Here is a 21,428-nt window from a genome sequence, read left to right as displayed (position 1 = left end):
GACCCTAGTGTTTGCAGATCTCTCTTAGCAGTGCTTCTCCATATGAAGGGGAATCTTGAATATCCCGGTATTCCTCTTCACATGAAGGAGCCCTATACATGTACAACTGTTGCCAGCACGTTTGTCAATATGGAAGTGGTGTGACCAGTATCGATCTAAAATATTAACAGTTGATTCTGTGGTGCCCCAAAGAAGTCTCTTGTTGGTTTGTTCTGAACCGTCTACTAATACATTTCATTTGGATAACTAGCCACTATGTCTGACCTCTTCCAGCCCTCTGGCCTGTTTCCCTTTTCTGTACCTTTTCCAGGTCTATGATTTTGGGGGGGGGGGGTCAGGGGCAACCATAAATATATATTTATGAAAATGTATAGTTACTGATTTACTTCTTTTCCTAATCATTTCTAGTAGCGAATTTTATTTTTCTTCATTGAAGCAGCTCACTCAGCTATTATATTCAGTGAGTTTTCTACTATGCCGCTGAGATTTGATTCCTTTGGGTTATAGGAAATTTAGATCCCATCAGTATATACCCAAGGTTAAGGCTCTTTATCCCACTATGCATCAATTTACACTTACACTGAATTGTTTGCATTTGTTGTCATCTTCACATTTGACTTTATTTGATTTATGACTAAAATAAATAGCATTAATTCAGTGCAGGGACCCCACCGTTTATTTTCCTCTCTTACAAAAGCTTTCTGTTTATTCCTATCCTCTGATCATGTAAGTACACCAGAGTCATAATGCTAGCAGTATTCTGCCAGCCTTATGGCTTCTGTTTTGTGTATATGAACCACCTAAATATGTTAGTAAACGTAATATAGAAATAACTGAAGGAAATATAATAAACATCCCAGCATTTTACTAGAGTCCTTGTTTAATGGAAATTGAAATGTGTTTTAAAAATATTTTTGCCTAATGTTTGACTTGTCCTGTCTTGTCTGTAATGTTTCATGAAATGCAGTAGTTTAAATAATATATCAGCTATAGTCACCCTGTCCTCTGCAACTCTTAAAAGCATGGGAAATTGTGAACTGGATTGGGGCAGTGGCATAGGGCTAATAGCACCTTACGAAAGATTTGGATTGGGAAAACAATGTGTATGTGGAAGAAGTAACCCTCCCTCTTCCAACGCTACTGCCCCAATCCAGCAGGGACATTCTTGTCCCACAGCTTTTTGTTTTTAAATTGATAGATCTGATTACTTATTCCACCAATTACCTAGGGAGGTTGTGGGCTCTCCCACACAACAGGCCTTCAACATGCAGCTGGACAGCCATCTGTCAGGGATGCTTTAAGGTGGATTTCTTCATTGAGCAGGGGGTTGGACTCTATGGCCTTGTGGGCCCCTTCCATACTATTCTATGATTGTATGATTCTAGTCCCTAACAAGGGGGTTGACTGGATGCAAACTTTTGGGTGTGGTGTTTCAGGAGGATTATAAATGTCAAAGGCTCCTCATTTCTGGTATTTCCTCCACTTTTTTAACCTAACCAGTTCTCAATTGTAGCAAAGAAAGAATACTGATATTACTGACTGTTTGAGAGAAGTTAACATGATTCTAAAGAACTTTTCACTGTTTCCCAGTTGAATAAATGAATACACTTTTGTTTGCCTGTTAATTAAAGTAGAGATCAAGCAGCAGCAATACTGCTTGCCTTCTCAAATAACCCTACTGTTTAGAGAGAGGTACATTTCTTTATCATTGGGCAAAACAGATCCAGCTTTGTGTGTCATGAGCAATACTTTGCTCTTCATCCCATGTTGTTTGACAATAAAATTGCAGTGCTCGCCCTTCTTCTCTCCAACCACTGCCATGAATATGTTGATAAGCCACGTGCTTAGATTGTAACCGCCCTGGGTGATTCTGGTTTCTGCGCTCAAGACGTGGCTAAAGGTCACAGCTGCTGTTCACTGAACCTTCAGCAGGTGTATCCTCTGTGGGATTTACACTTCCTGTTTATATCACAGGACATGAGTTAGGTTTCCAGAAAGAGGAGAAATAGTCATTGAAATAAAAGAAAGGCAGCAAGATTCAAACCTCATCGTGCCCCAGATTTCGCTTTTATTTCATGACTCGCAGTGCATTGTGGGGTCCTACAGTGGCATGACAGAACTTACTTTGCAGAACGTACATTGTCATTATGAGTGGGAAGGGCAGCAGTAGATGTTAATAAGCAAAGTCCCTACTAACATCATGATTCTGACCCCATCAGATCTACAGAGAACATTCTCTGATTGCCAATGCTTGTATTGTCTCACTAGAACAAAATTATGGATTATTTTGCTATCAGTGTGGTGGTTTGCTTGGTTTCAGGGTGGAATAAAATAACTTGCTGATCGCCACCTAAAGTGTGTTTGGCATATTCCCCCGCCTTCCAACAACACACATCCCATGCTTGGTTTGCAAAACCATGTGGAATTGAGGCTTGCGAATTGCCATGCAATTCTTTGGTTGCCTCCTCATGAGGTAAGAAAAAAGACTACTGCCTTGTCAGCGCAACCCAATGACCTAGTGAGGTGTAGGACTTCCTCCTTCCCTCCTTGGTTTTGTGATAATAATGATGATGATGATGATGATGATGATGATGATGATGATAATAATAATAATATATTTATTTGTTACCTGCCTCTCCCTCTGGATTGAGGTGGGGTACAACACAAATGCAAACACCAAAAATACATATTAATAATTAAAACATTTAAAACTAATACATTATTAAAAGCAGCACATTATTAAAAGGCATCTTAAAATTCAACTGGGTGTTAACCAGTTTCTGGTGCTGTTTACCAGACCCTGCAATGATTTTGTGGAAATGGGTTGATATTGCTGCTGGCCTCTTACGCTCTGAGAGCATTTGGATGGAGTTGCCGGGCCTAGGTGTCATGTCTTGGGTGTATGTACTTCCATGGGCCAATCCCCATGGAACAAATAAAACTAAAGTCAAATGCAATTGCATTTTTAACAAAGGTAAAATCAAAGGCTTTTGTTGGATGCTAAAATATATTATCTAATCTTAATAATTACCCATTATTTGTAGTGGCCACCAGTTTCTCCTGGTTTCATTTTGTGTGGAACCATTTGCAGAAGAGACGTGAGTCTTTCCCTGCATTTCTTGTTGGGAAGGAGTCATAGAAAGGGGTCACCTTATGCGTGAATTTACATGACCCATCTTGGTAAATGTTGGTCTGCTGACTTCAAATATTGAAGTTAGTGGCCCATCTAAGGTTGTCTTTTATCAGTGACAAGTTGGGACCTGCAAAAAAATGTTTTGATGTTTCTCTAAACCTTGTACTCTCAGGCTGCGGTTGTTCACTTTGGGGCTGGTTTAGCTGAGAGCGGCTCAGCCAAATCCGAACCTGAGCAGTTGTAGAGCTACATTGTCTAGTTTGAGAGCTCCGTGAGCAGCTTTTGTGCCACATTGAACCTCAAGCCTGAGCACTGTAATTCCCTAAAGTAATTGGGCTTTAGTAGTTATACTGTGATTGCAGTTTTGGGAATGAGCGACATGAGTAGTGCAGTGCTATAGTGTTACATGGGTTAGGTTGCTTATTGAGCCCCTGATCCATATAGCACAGTTCTGCTCAGTTTTGGGACGGAATGAACATTTTGCAGCAGAGCCAACCCTGAACCTCATTGGTACAGTATGGAGATAGAGGTATTGTACCTTCCTTTCCCCACACTGAATGGGAGAGTTCTTGGCAAAATTGGGGTCACCCCCGACCCTAATTTTGCCTCCAATGCTCCAGAATAATATAACTTGTTAGGTCCCCATCACTGTTTTAAAAAGTTCTGGCTGGAGAAAAATTAGGATCAGAGGAAGAACTTCTCCTTGATTTGATATGAGTTGATGGTTCCACCATATACTGAGCTGTAAAGGGGCCAGAACTTTTAAAAAGCTTATCATATCTTGGACAGAAAGACAGTGGAATTGGTTTCAGGGAATGCATTGCACACATCCCCCCAGTGCTAATTTCATCCTCTCACAAACAGATAGCACATGGCTATAGTGGCAGATCAACTGACTGCCACCATAGTACTGAGCACTGGTTATAGTGGCAGAAAAGATCTCCCAACCCCCTTATTGATTTCACTGAGGTGTTTAAAAGTTTAAACCAGCACTTTGATTGGGCCCAGAAATGGACTGGAAGCTAGTGCAAATAAGCATCAGCATAATGTGCCCATACTACCTTTTCGTAAGTCTTGCAGCCTTATTCTGGACTAACTGCAATTGTTGGACTGTTTTCAAGTGCAGCCTCATGTACAACACATTGCGGTAGTCTAACCGAGCAGTTTCCAGCACATGGATAACTATAACAATGCTATTTCTCTTTAGAATGGTATGTCAATTATATCTGTACTAGGAATGGACATATCTGGCAATTTTGATTTCACTCTGTTCCTCATTTTTCCAACCTTAAGTTCATTTTGTCTTGCTTCCACATCAGCTTGCAAACTTTTGTAAAGGTCTGCACAAAAGTTTGTATCAATTTTCATGTCCATTTGTGTACACAATATGTGTTTTTTTTCAAATCAGCTTCTCTAACATAATGCATTTCCGTATGATGTTTTCACTAATATGTACTTCTTTGTGCACATGTTTTTGATTGGAGAACTGCATTGTAAAATTTGGAGAAGTGTAGATATCAATGGGTAGTTGCGTTTTGGTTTGTGTATTGGCTCAGAAAGTGTGAATTAAATAAGTTTGCATTAAAATGTGAACTGAAGAAATGTGTCCTTCCACCCCACCCCTATATCAGGCTAAGCTGATAAAAAGTGCTGGATCCAGGAGCACTGCCAAACAGCAAGCCTCAATCATTTAGCAGGGAGAATGGGTTGAACACCGCTCAGCTGGGCAGATAAATCACCCACTTACAGTATCTTTGTCTTCTCTGGACTGAGTCTGTGTATTGTCTGTCATCCAGCCCATTACCGCATCCAGGTGGAGTACAGTTTCAGAAAACCAATATGCGTCCTCCAGATGCTTATCTTCAGCTTGATCATTCTTAGGGCTTGCTTCTTGGCAGGTTGCAACTACTCAACTAGATCCATAGTAAGCCTTGAGTGCCATTTTCGTTGGTAGAAAAGCAAGGTACAAATCAAATGTTAGGATTGCTGTGCTGATATATAACATGCTAAGAGGTTTACCTATTATTTTCAACTGTTTCATGGCCCTCTTAGTGGATTTTGGAGTGTCAGTTTAACTCATCTGAAGTGAAGAATATAAATGTTTTCTTTACTTGTGTATGTGATTGCTCTTGTCCTGTCAGGGCTTGCTCTAAGAACATTCTTGCTTTTATCATCTCATCCCACCCAGATAAATCTTTCTGACAAGCTATGAGTCATGTTTGATTTGGATGGGAAGTAGAATATTTACCAGGAAGCAAGCATGGGGGGGGGGGGGGGGAGGGGGAGGCTCTTCTCCCTACTGCTTCACCTTTTTGAAACAAAATACCTGTTTGCAAAAATAGGTTGTGTCTCAGGCCTAACTGTGTGTCTGATTTGTGCTTTTAGGTTATTTGTTGACTTCAACAACAGCTGCTCACATATTTCCAAGCAGAGAGTTGGCTCATAATGGAAGAGAAACATTGAGCACTTAGTTAACCCGAATGGCTTTTCTGTTCGTTCTTCACGATGTGTATTGAAGAATAGACACTCTTTGAAAGCAACCTGGTTCTTTTTTCTCTCCACCCCCACCAATACTATTTGTGATAGTATGTACCTTCAGCTACATACACAAAGATCTCTGTTGTAGCCAGTAACATAGATGTGGCCTAATTTAAGCTACAGAAAAATCCACGGCTATAATATATGTGATAATTTCTGTGCTGAAATAGCTCCATGTGATCTTGCTTTACGAAACAATTCAGTTACGATGAGTCTCAAAGCTGCAACTAAAGTCTTTGGAGAAGTACAAAGAAGTAATGCTGCTATTTAAATTGGGGGTTCTTACAAAGAAATATGCCTACTTGTGCCTGTGTTCTTAAGCTTTGCGTGTATCCCTGACTTGAGTGCAATTTAAAGTTCGCTCTCTATCTCTGATTTCCCCACAGCTTTAAAAAAAACAGAGGGCTGAGACTTCCCAGATGTCAAATTCTGACCCAGCTTACCACATTCCATGCTTACTGTGAACACACTGATGTGTATAATCCTTCTTAAACTTTCTAACCTAAGCAGCAAATAAAGATAAATATTTTTCTCTTTATCTTAAAAAAAAATCAATTCCAGGGTTTTGGTTGCCCTCTGAAATTTGGCCTTAAAGCTGTGATGTGTCCCACTTGATGATATATTTTCTGTTATTGACTGTGTGCTGGTTTAGTGTTTTTCCTCTCAAGTGCAATTATATGCCTGTGTATATCTAGAAAGAAGAGCTGTGTATTTGCATAGCACTTGCTTCTGTCCATTACTCCTGGAATGGATGAGACACAATAACTAGTATACCAAGAAAAATGCCTCGTCTATTTCAGTATTAATGGACAGAAGCATACATTGCCAGACCATTTAGAATCCTGCTGCACATTCCAGAGGGGCTTTTGGATGAGACATTCTGTCAGATCATGTTTTGCAGGATGATGGTTGCAGAGTTAAACAGAAAGGGCATCCATGAGATGCATTCTATGAAAGGGCCCATGATTTATTTTATTTATTTATTTAAGCATTTTTATGCCGCCATTCAGCCAAAAAAGGCTTTCATGGCGGCTTACAAAAGTATTTCTTGACAGTCCCTGCCCACAGGCTTACAATCTAAAAGACATGACACAAAAGGAAAGGGGATTGGGAGGGAGGAGGAGGAGGGGGGAAAGGAAAGGAAATTCAGGCACTACAATCTTAGTTGCAAAGTTCAGCAGTTAAAGTTGGCAGCAGGAGGGAGGGGGCTCTCGGCTGGAGCTGGACCCAGGCACGATGGAGAGGTGCCTGGCTGCTGCTTCCTCCCTCACTGGTGGTCTTTGCAGAGACAGTTGGTAGCAGGAGGGAGGGGGCTCTCGGCTGGAGCTGGACCCAGGCACAGTGGAGAGGTGCCTGGCTGCTGCTTCCTCCCTCACTGGTGGTCTTTGCAGAGACAGTTGGTAGCAGGAGGGAGGGGGCTCTCAGCTGGAGCTGGACCCAGGCACAATGGAGAGGTGCCTGGCTGCTGCTTCCTCCCCCACTGGTGGCCTCTGCAGAGACAGTTGGTAGCAGGAGGGAGGGGGCTCTCAGCTGGACCCAGGCACGATGGAGAGGTGCCTGGCTGCTGCTTCCTCCCTCCCTCACATGATGGGCATGTCTACACCAGCCCTATATCCCAGGATCGTCCTGGGATTGTTCCTGTGCATGCAGATGACACACAGGGGATCTCGGGAGCAGGCAGGGATGATCCCTCCATTTTCCTAGGATAATCCTTAGGTGTAGAAAGGGCCGATGGTTTGTCAAGGTCTATCAAAGAACCTATACAAGTGTAGTAGTGAGATCCACCCATCTAAAGAAATGTTGAAAGAAGTCCATACTGGTTCAGACTATTCACTGACTATTAAACTCAATCTGTTTATAAGAATTGGTTTTGGGCATTTTAACCACTGACCTGAGTGCAATAAAGCGAAAAACCATGCTTAAAACACAAAATGTCTTCTCAGTTCCTTCATAATGCAAATCTCTTTATCCTGCATTGTAGCTTGCCTCATTTTAGAGTTAGTCTGCCCACCTTTGTGTTTAAGTCTGGCCACAAAGACATGGTTTTGTTATTGTTAAGTTCTTGATTGTTCTGAGTGCTCTAGCACACTGTGTGGTCAATGCTGATTGCCTCTGGGCATGTGCAGAATGTCTATTCTCACTAATAAATACTCAGTGTTAAGCCTTCATACATGAGCAGTGAGTAATGACAAAAAAATTGCTATCGAAGCGAAAAATGCTAATCACTGGATATAATTCTTTGAGGGAATAATTCCGCACATACTGGAGATTGTAACAATGACACCTGGGGGACATATGCTTCCGTCATACAAGGAATTAGAGGAACAGCAAGTAACACAACACAAAAAGAAATTACTAGTAGACAAAGACTGTTTCCAAAGGTTTCAATGAAACAACATCCAGGAATTGTTAACTTCATCCGGGCACCCCATATGAGATCTGCAACTGGACACTTGGGAAGGGACATGAAATTAATTGTGAGTGTGACTGAAACATCACATATCTTACAGGCACAAAACTAAAGGTCGTGTGAGTGGGGGGAGGAAGATCTGTGGGCCCACAAGTATTCACTCAGTTAACATACCATCTAGTTTGACCCTTAGATATATGTTTACTGCAGTAACGGGTGCATTATAAATCTTGCAGGGATGTCTTGCAGCTAAATTGAATACAGTGAGATTCCAAAGCCAACTTTATTTGGTTTAGTTTGAGTTTCTTAAGGGTAAATCGGCAGAAAATTCATGCCCATGACTGATATTCTTAACGTTACAGCGCTAACTACATGAGACTGGAAGGATAAAAATTAGCTATAAAATGTGGCACTGATGAAGGAGGACAGAGGCAGCCCCTGTGCGTGCTGTTGCCACCTCGACTTTGGCAAGTGAGATTGCAAATAGTGACTGGGTTTTTCACCACTCTTGCCGCATTTCAGTATCCCTTTCAGACAAGTCATCTGTAAGCCATGCTGTGGGGTTTGCATGTCACGACAAACCACTCTGAAAACAAGCCACTCTGAACAACTGAAAAACAAGCCATGGGTTCTCAGCATGGTTTGACCATGGTTAAAGCCTACACTGGCCGGGTTCGCACTACACGACAATCCACAATGAAACAAACAAAGCTGATAACACACTGATGTTGTGTGAATCAGGTCTTTAGAATGGGCTATTTTATCTGTTTTTAAATTTGGTATATTAAAGTTATATTATGCTTTGTATTTTTTCTGACTGCCCAGAGAGCTTTGGCTATTGGGAAGTATAGAAACTGGAATGAATGAAATTGCATTAGGATGTGCATGTCCCTTACAAAAAAACAAACCCACACTTTACATCCCACTGCTTCCCCAATTGTTCAATGAAGTACAAACTTGTTTTCTCTACTATGAAAATCCCCAGCATTGAATGTGTCTTTCTGCCAACGTCTGACATAGGCAAACAAGGCACACCTCACTGCTCGTGGATTAGAGTACAAAGACAGCACACACAACTCAGCAGCATAGCTCAAACATGCTTTCCATGAATCAATGAGGTACTCCTGCAATGACCACTGAGCACAGTGGCCATAAGTTGAATGAGCACAGGAGTCCAAGGGAAAAGTGCATGGCATTGTAAAATAAAGAAGCCAGTGTTTTCCTACCCACAGGTAGGCCATTTGAACTCATTCTACTTGTGATTAACAAGGCAGGCATTTTTGTTCCCTGAAAGCTGCATTATTCTTAAGCAAAACATTAATAAACCTAAAAGTGTATGGAGTCAAGTTCTGCCATTTCTTTGTAGTGAAGCCTTATTTCATGAATAGATCTATTGTTTTTGGCGGGATTACTTGCAAAGTAATACATACAGAATGGATTGTACTTGTGGAGTTTGTTCTTTGATTCTTTTAAAAGAACACCGGTGGGCTAAATACAAGAAGAGAAATAGTGAATGCAAGGAGATGTAAGAACATGATAATATGTATACATAGGGGAAACCAAGTCTCAAATCTAAACATACTGATTTATTTTTTTGTAGTACATCCATTTCCTCCTTGTTACTGTAGTAATTATTATTATTATTATTATTTATTTATATAGCACCATCAATGTACATGGTGCTGTACAGAGTAAAACAGTAAATAGCAAGACTCTGCCGCATAGGCTTACAATCTAATAAAATCATAGTAAAACAATAAGGAGGGGAAGAGAATGCAAACAGGCACAGGGTAGGGTAAGCAGGCACAGGGTAGGGTAAAACTAACAGTAGAAAGTAACAGTAGAAGTCTGCACAACATCAAGTTTTAAAAGCTTTAGGAAAAAGAAAAGTTTTTAGTTGAGCTTTAAAAGCTGCGATTGAACTTGTAGTTCTCAAATGTTCTGGAAGAGCGTTCCAGGCGTAAGGGGCAGCAGAAGAAAATGGACGGAGCCGAGCAAGGGAAGTAGAGGCCCTTGGGCAGGCGAGAAGCATGGCATCAGAGGAGCGAAGAGCATGAGCGGGGCAATAGTGTGAGAGTAATTGATCTGAATCTCTTGCACTGTTCTTCCCTATGCCAACAGAACTGTTCTTCATTTTTCCCTTGGCATCCAAAGGTCCAACTTGTAGAGGCATTTTAAACAGATCAGTCTCATGTATTCAACAGGCTCAGTTGGAGGTGATATCATGTCACACCAGTGGTAATGCATCTTTTCTGTCCCCCACCCCAAATACCAGAGACTAGCATGGTTATCTTTAAACACACAGAAGTGCTTACCCCACATTCAGAGCATTGCATATCTAGAACTGTATTGAAAGCAGTGGTGGAAGAATCAACCATTGGTTAGCAGTATGTTATAGGAAAGAATGGAATCTCCATGTTCAGCTTTTGTACATGAGGCTGTTAATCTGCTGAATCTACTTTCAGTTTCATCGCACAATTGAGATTTGGCCACTCTACAAAGTATTTCTTTCCTTGAGTTTCTGCTACATCACCACTAGGTGGCACTGTGGTATAGCAGGATAGCACAAGTATCCAAGAGGAAAGTGCACTTCCTTTCGCCAATGCCCCCTTTTACTTGCTTTAAAAAACCTCACAGAAAGTGCTGTTTACAAACAGAAGTGAAAGTGGAGGGTCACAACATTGTAAACAACCATGAATAGAGAAGGGTGCACAACAAATTGTTGTTGTTTATTCGTTCAGTCGCTTCCGACTCTTCGTGACTTCATGGACCAGCCCACGCCAGAGCTTTCTGTCGGCTGTCGCCACCCCTAGCTCCCCCAAGGTCAAGTCTGTCACCTCCAGAATATCATCCATCCATCTTGCCCTTGGTCGGCCCCTCTTCCTTTTGCCTTCCACTTTCCCTAGCATCAGCCTCTTCTCCAGGGTATCCTTCCTGTCTTCTCATTATGTGGCCAAAGTACTTCAGTTTTGCCTTTAACACCATTCCCTCAAGTGAGCAGTCTGGCTTTATTTCCTGGAGTATGGACTGGTTTGATCTTCTTGCAGTCCAAGGCACTCTCAGAATTTTCCTCCAGCACCTCAGTTCAAAAGCATCTATCAGAAAGCTCCTAGTATGCTGGTTACAAGCAGAGTGCTGGCTATAAGCAGAGAAAATTCGTTGCCATCTGTTGTGCTTCCCAAAGGAATCTGGGCAAAGGAATCTGTGCTTCCCAAAGGAATCTTGAAGTGCTTGGCAGGGTGGGACTTGATCCAGCAAACACAGGTCCAAAACAGACATTGCTTTAAATCCTTCCTGGACCTACTCTGGAAATGAAAATGAGAACGAGATGTAGCTGCTAGATACAGATTTAAAGTAATGTCTGCATTGGCCCTCTATTGTGTTCCTAAGTGGTGTTAGGCAGCATGGCACATTCTCCACAGATTTAGGTGTAATATATTGAGCCATAGAATTATGCATTCAGCTCAAAGGACATATGAAAGTGAAAGAAATAATAGAGGAGGATGAGTGGCAATTAATTCAGACTATGAAGAAAGTGCCTTCCCCCCTTTGTTTCTTGCTATCATAATAGCACTTTCTGGGCTTGTGTAGGCTTGTACTGTTGAGCATGAGAGCTCAGGGGAGCAGGGAGGGGGGAATTCCAACATGATTTTGCTCAAAACACCAGCAGAGCTTTTAATCGAGAATGAGAAATAAGATCCAGGGGTCATGAAAATTAACCAGTGTAGGCAGGCTAGGCAATAGGATTCCTCCCCCACTTCTAATGGCACTTAAATATATATATATATATATATATATATATATATATATATATATATATATACACACACACACACACACACACACACACACACACACACCATTTTAAGCTAGTCCATCAGCGTCAATTCTTACACATTTTTAACCTATAATTACTTTAAGTGAAGTGTGTGATTAGCAGAACTGTGAGTTCTGTATAGAAAAATTCCTCCCATTCTTTTGCATCCGCAGTTGTATTCAGTACTAGCTCGACTTCCTAGGTGGGATACAAGAGCTGTGCGACAGGTGGGGCTGGTGTAATGAGAATGCAGGCGTCCTGGAAGAGTAGCCCCAGCGTGGAAACAGGCTTCCGCTCACATGGGTCCACTGCAGCGGGGGTTCCACAGGCTTTTGCTGCAAGCAGCGGGTTGGGGAGGGGGAAATCCTCGTTTAACAATGGGGCAAATCCGTGCAGAAATTGTAGGCATTTCCCAATTAGGGACCATATGGCAACAGCCTGGTTTGAGTTATAAAATACACACAGCCCTGGATAGGGATGTTGGCTGGGCCGTAGTAAGTCTTCCACTGTCTTCTTCTTTGATGTAGCTAGAAGATGTGGTACAGATAGAGAAAACCTGTTGGAATGCAACTCACTTCATTCCCAGAGAGAGAGAGAGAGAGAGAGAGAGAGAGAGAGAGAGAGAGAGAGAGCATTCTGATGACCCAATAGTCAACTCTACGGATTACTATTTAGGGGGTACTCCTCACACGACATGATAATAATCAACTGTGAGTTGACTATGAACACATGGCTGACAATTATAGTTGACCCCCACCCACTCCCATCCCTCTCTGCCCTCCCACCAAATGGCGGCGCTTGTTCCCATTAGAATCCCCCTTCCCTGGGTGGGGTGGGGCGCTGTGATCAGCGGCTTCCCTCCCCGAGCTGTCCTCCCGTTCCCCTGCAAAGCATTTCTCCCCTAAAGTTACGCGACAGATGCTTGCGGCCACCCTGCTTTGCACGTGCATCTCTTGCGACACTTCAATCCTCAAGGTTTCGGGGGTGGGCAGTGGAACAATCTCTCCTGTAGCTTGGAGTCAATAAAAGACATTGGATTGGAATCACATTTACTTGACATTTAAAAAGCCTGAGGAAAAAGATCTTCACTTGCTGGTGGAAGGACATAAGAGTGGCGCCAAGCAAGCTACCCTGAAGAGAAGATTCCATAAGGGAGGTGCCATAACCAAATGGGCCACCAACAATTAGTTGGTGCCACCCATCAAATTTCAGGGCCAGATCTACACTACTGCTTTAAAGCGCTTTATAACAGTTTTATAGCGCTTTAAAGCACTTAAAGTGCTTTATAACTGTTATAAAGCGCTTTAAAGCAGTAGTGTAGATCCTGCCCAGGACATCCAGAGAGGATCTGGATGGATCTATATTTTTTATATAGAAAACACATACCAGTGTCTTAATTGGATTTTACTTGGAGACAATATTGGATGAATAAAAACACATTTTACAATTGTAAATAAGTTATAAGTTGATGCCTTGTTTTCGCCAAGACTGATTGGAGCAGTGAGACTCATATTCCCCATCTACCACCAAGACAGGGAATACACTGTATCCCAGGGCCAGGGGCAGGTTCCGGGACCCAGATGCTGAGAAACAGCAGGGGTTCGGGGTGTGTGTGTCTAGTCAGGAAGGTAGAACTACAAGCCAGTGCGCAAGGAGTGGGTCAGAAGAAGCTGGACAGCCATCTGTCAGGGATGCTTTAGGGTGGATTCCTGCAATGAGCAGGGGGTTGGACTCGATGGCCTTGTAGGCCCCTTCCAACTCTGCTATTCTATGATTCTATGATTCTATGATCATCCAATAAGTATCTTAATGCTGGGCAAGCAAATGCAGGAGGAGGCAGTCTTCAAAGTATCCATGTCCCCAGCTTTAGAAATAAATGCCAACTCTCTGAATTGTTCTTAGAAACAGCCAGTGAAGGTGCTTCCGAACCAGTAACTTGGTTCGGATGACATGATGACCCGCGATGGATTATTTAACCCATCATGGGTTTGTTGTGCCATCTGTAGGGAATTTTTTTTAACCACTATGGGTTTTTGGCCTGAAGTAAACCAATCTGATAACCCAAGGTCTGCAGTAGAGGTTATTTACAAGCATTGTGGGTTAATTTGCTTGCCTATGGAGTGGCGTGGCAAGACAGGGTCATATAGTTGCTGCCGCTCTATAATCCCTTGAAGGATCAGGACTGCACTTCATAGGCCGCCTCTATCTTCAAAATCCTGCTCAATTTCACACAGGGGAGGGAAAATCTGAGGTGCACCAAATGGTGGGGGGCACAAACAAACCTTTGGAAAATAAGCAAGAATAGGCCAAAATATGCATTTCCCTGATAGCCTAAAGTGTACGATTGTGCAGGGGTGAATTTGTGCAAATCCGATTTCACACAAATTTGCATTCATATGAAGTCGTACCTGTGCAATTGTTTACTTTAGGCTATGGAGGAAATGCTCATTTTGGGCTATTTTCTTTATATTTGCTTATTTCCCAAAGGTTTATTTGTGCCACACACCCTTTTTGATGCACGCTGGATTTTCCTTCTCCTGGGTGTAATTGCACAGGGTTTTGAAGGGGGAGCTGGTGTCTCCCCACTAGAGGAGGCTGTGTATGAAATTTGATCCTGATCCTGCAAACTTCCAAAGGTTTATTAGTGCCACCCTCGTTCACTCGGGATTTTCACACCTCCAGGTGTAATTGTGCAGTTATGTTGTTGGATTGGGTGCCTCCCAGTTCGGAGAGGCTGTGTGTGAAATGTTGTCTCAAACCTGCAAAACCCCAAGGTTTTATACCTCCTCCCTCTTTTGGGTACGCTCAGGATTTTTGCTCCTCCGGGGTAATTGCGCAGGGTTGTGTTACAAATCAGACTTTCCAACCATGTGTGCTCTTCCTTGAGTTTGCTGATGCCTAACACAAGTTAGCTATGCGTATGATAGCCTTTGATCAACATACTTTTTATACACCAGGCTTCCCCTTCCAGTTGTGTTGGACTGCAACTCCCATCATTCCCAACCCATCATGGCCAAGTTATTTGGGATTAGCAACATCACAACGAGGATCCATTTCGATATAATAGCTGGTCTACCTTGGAAGTCTATGGGGTTCCGTTAGAACAAGTGGGAAGCCATGCATCCTTAGGAACAAATGTCTATTTGCTTGGTATGCGAGGACACTAATGGTTTCTCTTTTCTGTGTTTCAGAAAAAAGCATGGCAAACAATAAAAACTATTGTCAATTTGCCAGTCATCAGTCCCTTCAAGAAGCGCTACTCTTGGGTGCAGCTGGCTGGTCACACGGGTGAGAACCTTTTTTCATTGCTTGGCCCATTGCAAGTAGAAAGTTTGCGATCGAAATTGTTAATAAAATTGAAAGCCTGAAAGAGTTCTGAAAGGAACAGGCCCCCTGCACTTCAAAAGAGATGGTACTCTTTACCTGAACGCTCTCAGATGTTTCACCCTAAGTGTAAAGATCGTCTTTGGAGATTGAGCAACACACAGAGAGCTGTGCTTTATACTTGATTTTAAAAAGCTACCCACGCAGCGCCTTTGGGATTAGGCAGCATGCACATTTCAATAATCAAATTAATAAAGATGAAACCTTAAGTGACTGAGTAGGTCGGTCATTTTGTTCAGCAGTCGAAGTATGAGCTGCCTGTGGTCCTGGAGCTGCTCGAGTGTGATCTCTGAGCTTCCGTGAGAATCTTGAAAATATTGGATTTCATGCAACCCTGTTTCCCCCCCCATCCACCCCACTTTACTAATGCACACAGCCCTGGACATGGGCTCAGTATTTCTGACAGGTACAATATCCAGAGAATTCATTATGAATGCCAGTATGAAGTTTAAAAATAAAATACTTGTGATCCTAGACCATTTTGTGATTTTTCAGAAGACAAATCATGCTTTATAAGTCTAAAACAGTTTGTCTTTTAAGAATGTGTTTTCACCTAGCTAGGTGGAAAATTTAGCATTCAAGGTAAGACCACACTAGCCTGACAGCTGCTATTTCTTCATAAGTTGGGGTAGATGCAAAACATTCAGAATACAACTGGACTCAAGACCTTAGTTTCCCGTGTGTATCCACATAACATATGCACATTCCCCTATCTGTGACTTGTACTTGTAAACTACAGTCCAACTGCTCACTGTCTCCTTGTCGCCACATGAAAGTCCCTTGTGCCTAAACTCTCAAGAGGGAATTAACATGAGGCTACTGATGGAGTCTTCTGAAGATGCACATCACAAAGAGCTTAAAAGGAAAGTTTGAGAGACCCGTGTTTAATTTAGTATTTGTAGAAATGGCTAAAATCTCTCTTGGCCAAGTTTTTCTTACTGGCTTCATGTGATTTATGCCTGGCTCCTGTACTAACTGCCTGACTGTGGCAAGATGGAAGCATATGCCAACTGAGTTATGTGCAGGTTTCTGAGGAGGGAGAAGAAAACTGGGAAGTATTTTCTTGCGTAGTGACTATTTGTTACTAGGAAGAGGATTAATGCATTTGATTACAGCTAGGCTTGCTCTAATTCCAAGAGAACCCTATAAATCCTGATGCTGATTGCACAGAATTCTGGGATTGCAGCTAAGGTGGACCAACTTACAACACAATTTATCATGTAAGGTTAAGTCTTAGCCTCATTTGTCTGCTTTCTGGGGCATGTATTAATCTCCTTAAGACACCTTAAGTGGGAAAAATGATTCTTCTCTGACATCGCAATCCAGGGCGCAGTGATAGCACTGTGTTAATTTAATAGTTGAATCCGGCAACGAAAGTAATAACATGCTCTGTCCTGTTAACGTTTTGTACAGACTAGTGTACTTGGGCTTGCACATGCTTACCAGTTTAATGTAGGTATTTTAACATGGGATCTTGTCCAACTGAGTTTTTATAGCCAGACACTGTTTGCATTCTTTTTACAAGGCCTATGTTATCTTTCCAGGAAGGTCTTTAAATGGAAGGTAAGGGGTGTGGCAGTCAAACTGGGAGGAGAGGGCTTGCCTTTGTAGGAGACTGAAAGTTGCATGTCACGGTGGTTCTGTTTACCGCAGGGAGTTTCAAGGCAGCTGACGCTGGGACGATTCTGAAGCGCTACTCTGAGAATGAGGAGAAATGCTTTGAGCTGCTGATGAAAGATCCGCTGGGCTCCTGCGTCCCTGTCTTCCATGGCTTGGTAGAAAGAGATGGCGAGTCCTATATGCAACTGGACGACCTGCTAGCTAACTTTGAAGGGCCGTGTGTGATGGACTGTAAGATGGGAATCAGGTGGGAGACCTTAAAAACAACCACCACCTGCAGTCTTTTTGGGTTATTTATTTGTTATCTGTGATTTAGATGAGATGGGAAGCAGATGTTGCCTTTTTGGTACAGTAATCTGCTTGGGAAAAACAGCCTTACCCAACATAGCATCCTCCAGATGCATTGGACTACAACTCACATCATACCCAACCAGGGCACTCCATTGGCTGGGAGGCTGGGGGTGATAGGAATTGAACTCCAACACATCTAGAGGATGCAGGTAGGGGAAGGCTGTGATAAATCTGTAGGGGGAAAACCCTACAGATTCCTGCTATATCCTATCAGAGTTAAGAACTAACTCTCAAAGTTAATTTTTAATTCTGGACAAAATGCTTTCTCTGTGATGTTCCTTTATTGCCAATTCAATAATCTTTAGCGACTCAGAAAAATTAAAATTAAAATTCTATCTCCGTCACACTCGACATAGATGCCTGTATAGCAAGACTGGTCTTTTTTGCACCACATCTCCTGCCTAAGGAATTTCCTAAGCCATTATACTACTATTTTCAAAAGCCAAGGCTGCAGATTTTCTGCAGGGTGGGGTATTGTGTTGTCTGAACGCAGCACGTTTTCGCAAGGTGGCTTGTTAACCATGCAGTGTGGTTTATTTTTCTCAAACAAGCCACCTTGAGAACCCATGGTTTCTTGTTGAGTTCCCATCCTGCAGAAAAAGTACTGTGTTCAGGCAACACAGGGCTCATCTACACCAAGCAGGATATTCCACTATGGAAGTGGTGTATAAAAGGCAAGAGCCACACTAGTGCTTTATAGCAGTATTGGTGCACTGACAATTGTTGGGGGCCATTGACACATACCATAGACCACTTTCATCTGCTTGGTGTGGCTCCTGCCTTTTATATACCGCTTTCATAGCGGAATATCCTGCTTGGTGTAGATGAGCCCACAGTAACCCACTCTGCAGAAAACATGTAGGATTCAGACAACACAATAACCCATAGTTCAACAACAACCCACAGTGGGTGGTTAGCATGTTGTGTGAACTCAGCTACTCAGTCAGAACTATGTTGTCATAACCTGCCTCACCATGCTGCTGGGGATCAGAGGCAGAGCTCCTTTTTCAGCGATTGGTGCTTCAGGCATGCATGAATCCTCAATGCAAAAATCCTAAATTCAATACCACATAGCTCATATAGCATCTTGGCAAAAATGAAAATTTTGGAATGTTAAAATGAAGTCACATTTCGTCCCCTTCCCCACCAAAAACAAAAAAGCAAGTTAAAAACTGAAATAAGTATTGTAATGATTCTTGTTGACAATCGTAGTGTTGTCTTATTCCCTCTCTGCCCCCTCCCCTCATCCCATTTTCCTTCTACAAGGTCACCACGTCCTGAAAACATATTAAAAATGACTATGCTCCAAACAAGCAGACTATTGAATGGAAAAATAATAAAGACTTCTCCTTCTCTTGTGAAAGAGAAGGAAATCAATTGCTTATGAAATACTTCTTATTATGTATTTTCCCCAGAACACATTCTTCAGATTTAAGCTTTTCTCTGGAGTTGAAAGGACTAAAAGTTGAAAGTGGAGATCAATCTTTTTAAGTCACTCTTAAGCAAACTCTTAAGAAACAAGTAAAATTTTGTTTAAAGTAAAATGTGAAGTTTTATTGAAATTCCTGAAATTTGTTTGAGATTTCTCAGTTTAATGAATGGTGTCTTTTTTTCTCTGGGTGTTTCCTAATGAGTAATCAAAAGGCTATCAATGGCCACTAGTCCTGATGGCTAGGTGCTCCCTCCAGTATCAGAGGCAGTAAGCCTATGTACATCAGTTGCTGGGGAACATGGGCGGGACGGTGCTGTTGCATTGTGTCCTGCTTAGATGTTCCCTGGTCGACAGCTGGTTGGTCACTGTGTGAACAGAATGCTGGACTAGATGGATTCTTGGTCTGGTCCAACATTGGCTCTTCTTATGTTCTTATGACATTGTACAGCTATTCCATCTTCCTCTCTGTTATCTTTTTTGGGTGGGTGTGATAAGAAAAAATATAAAAGAAGCAGTGAGAAAACAACATTGGGGGGAGGGGGGAGATGTCTACAAATGGAAGATATTGTCCGGATCCCTTGTAAAATTCCATATTTAAGGAAGGGTGATTGCACAATAAAGGCCTCACTGGAAGCAGCCTCTTTCTCCTGGTTGTACACTATCAGAACTGTGGGCCATATAATCCTAGTCAGTCACCGTGTGTGTTTTTTAATTTTTATTTAGCACTAGCTTGCCTGTTCATCCAGGTGATTGATTTCAGCAAAAACTTTAAAAATTCCTGTGGCTACACACACATTTCTCCCTTCTTCGTGCAGGATTGTGGCTCAGAGTTTTAAGTCCTGACATTGGTTTTAAAATCATTACGCTGGCTGCCAGTTCCTTTCTGGGAAAATCTGAAGTGCTGGTTCTCACCTTTAAAGCCCTCCATGGTCTTGGTCTGAGGTGCCTTAGAGAGCGCCTCCTCCTCTATGTTCCAGCCCATCACTTAAGGTCCTCTGAGGGTCAACTGCTGAGACTGGCAGCCACATGCTAGGGGACCTTTTCCTCTGCTGCCCCTCAGCTATGGAATGACCTGCCGGTCGAAATCCACCTGCTGACCTCCTTGAATATCTTTCAGCAGGCATTAAAGACTCTATTATTCCAGCAAGCCTTCCCTTTTTAGAAACCTGTTGCTAACCATTATGTATTGTTTTTATGCTGTTTGGTTTTATTGATTGTTTTAGTTTGTAAATTGTTTTTAATATTTTTATGCTAACTATGGTATTTTATTGATTGTTTTTTATCTTGTTTAATTGTTTTAACTTTGCATGCCATCTAGGGTATTCTATATATAAGCGGGGTATAGATTGAATTCATCATCATCATCATCATCAGAGAATTCTTCCACGTTAAAAACACCGCCATTCATAAAGCCATAGTAAAAACAGATAAAAGCTACACCCCACTCAACCTAGCACTACAAAACGAAGATGAAAGATGACCACTCTCACTCACAGGAAAAAAAGAAAAATGAGCACAAAACGCACTCCTTGGGAAGCACTACAACATACTACAGAATCCACAAATAAACAAAGAACACTCGTACGAATGGCTCAGGAAGGGTGAGCTATTTCCAGAAACAGTAGGATTCCTAATAGCTGTACAAGTTCAAGTTATTGCAACCAAGAACTACCAAAAATACATCATAAAAGATAACAATGTAACAACAGACCTATGCAGGAAATGCCACTAATTTCAAGGAACAATAAACCATGTAACAGGAGGATGCAAAATTCTGGCAGGAATGGACTATACAGACAGACACAATACAGCTGTAAAAATAATTCACCAACAACTGGCCATCAAATTCAATCTTATCAAACAACCTACACCATGCTATACATACTCACCCGAAACAATCTTGGAAAATGCAGATCATAAAATATACTGTGACAGAACAATACCTTGCAACCAACCAGACAGAACGGTCATAGATAAAAACAAAACAAAAACACACATACCTCATCGACATAGCAATACCGAATGACAAAAATGTTGTTGAAAAGGAAGAGGAAAAGAAAGGAAAATATACACCACTGGCCATGGAAGTCAAAGAACTATGGCAACAGGAAAAGGTCACAATTATTCCATTAGTCACATCAGTCACCAGCATCACATCAACAAACATACAGATAACCTTCAGAAACTGGGCCTAGCAAAATACATCCACACCAACATCCAAAAAGCAATCATAATTAAAACATGCTTAATTGTCAGGAAGTTCCTTCAATCTGTAAAAGACAGCATGACTTGGCAACACCCATCATGTTCATCTAGAAAAACCGCCATGAGCGAGAAAGAGATAATAATAATAGGTTGATTTAAGTGATCTTAAAAAAAAAAAAAAATGTGTTAGCACCTGGATGTGGGTTATAACTGTAGTGGCCTGTAGCAAATGCTGATAGATGGCATATGTGATAGATGGCATGAAAACCAAGTTTATTCTTGCTGTAATTTCAAGTATCAAAGAATTGCTCAGTGTCATGTTATTTTGCAGGACGTACTTGGAGGAGGAATTGACAAAAGCTCGAGAGAAACCGAAGCTACGTAAGGACATGTATAAGAAGATGATTGATGTGGACCCTCTGGCGCCCACCACAGAGGAGAACACACAGCGTGCAGTGACCAAACCCCGGTACATGCAATGGAGGGAGACCATCAGCTCCAGCGGCAACTTGGGCTTCAGGATCGAGGGGATAAAGGT

General features: G+C 42.0%; 1 protein-coding gene across 1 annotated transcript in view; it reads left to right on the top strand.

Annotated features, from left to right (window-relative positions):
- ITPKA (inositol-trisphosphate 3-kinase A) overlaps window positions 1-21,428 on the top strand; it is a 66,848-nt gene that overhangs the window by 33,017 nt on the left and 12,403 nt on the right. Inside the window, exons 2-4 of the mRNA XM_063117686.1 lie at window positions 15,090-15,186; window positions 16,936-17,149; window positions 21,222-21,426. Coding sequence (XP_062973756.1) covers window positions 15,090-15,186; window positions 16,936-17,149; window positions 21,222-21,426 — 516 coding nt within the window. The remainder of the gene's footprint in view (window positions 1-15,089; window positions 15,187-16,935; window positions 17,150-21,221; window positions 21,427-21,428) is intronic.

Source organism: Elgaria multicarinata, chromosome 2, assembly GCF_023053635.1.
Source record: "Elgaria multicarinata webbii isolate HBS135686 ecotype San Diego chromosome 2, rElgMul1.1.pri, whole genome shotgun sequence".
Lineage (NCBI taxonomy): Eukaryota > Metazoa > Chordata > Lepidosauria > Squamata > Anguidae > Elgaria > Elgaria multicarinata.
Note: the sequence above shows the minus strand (reverse complement) of the source record. Positions and strands in the feature narration are given on the sequence as shown.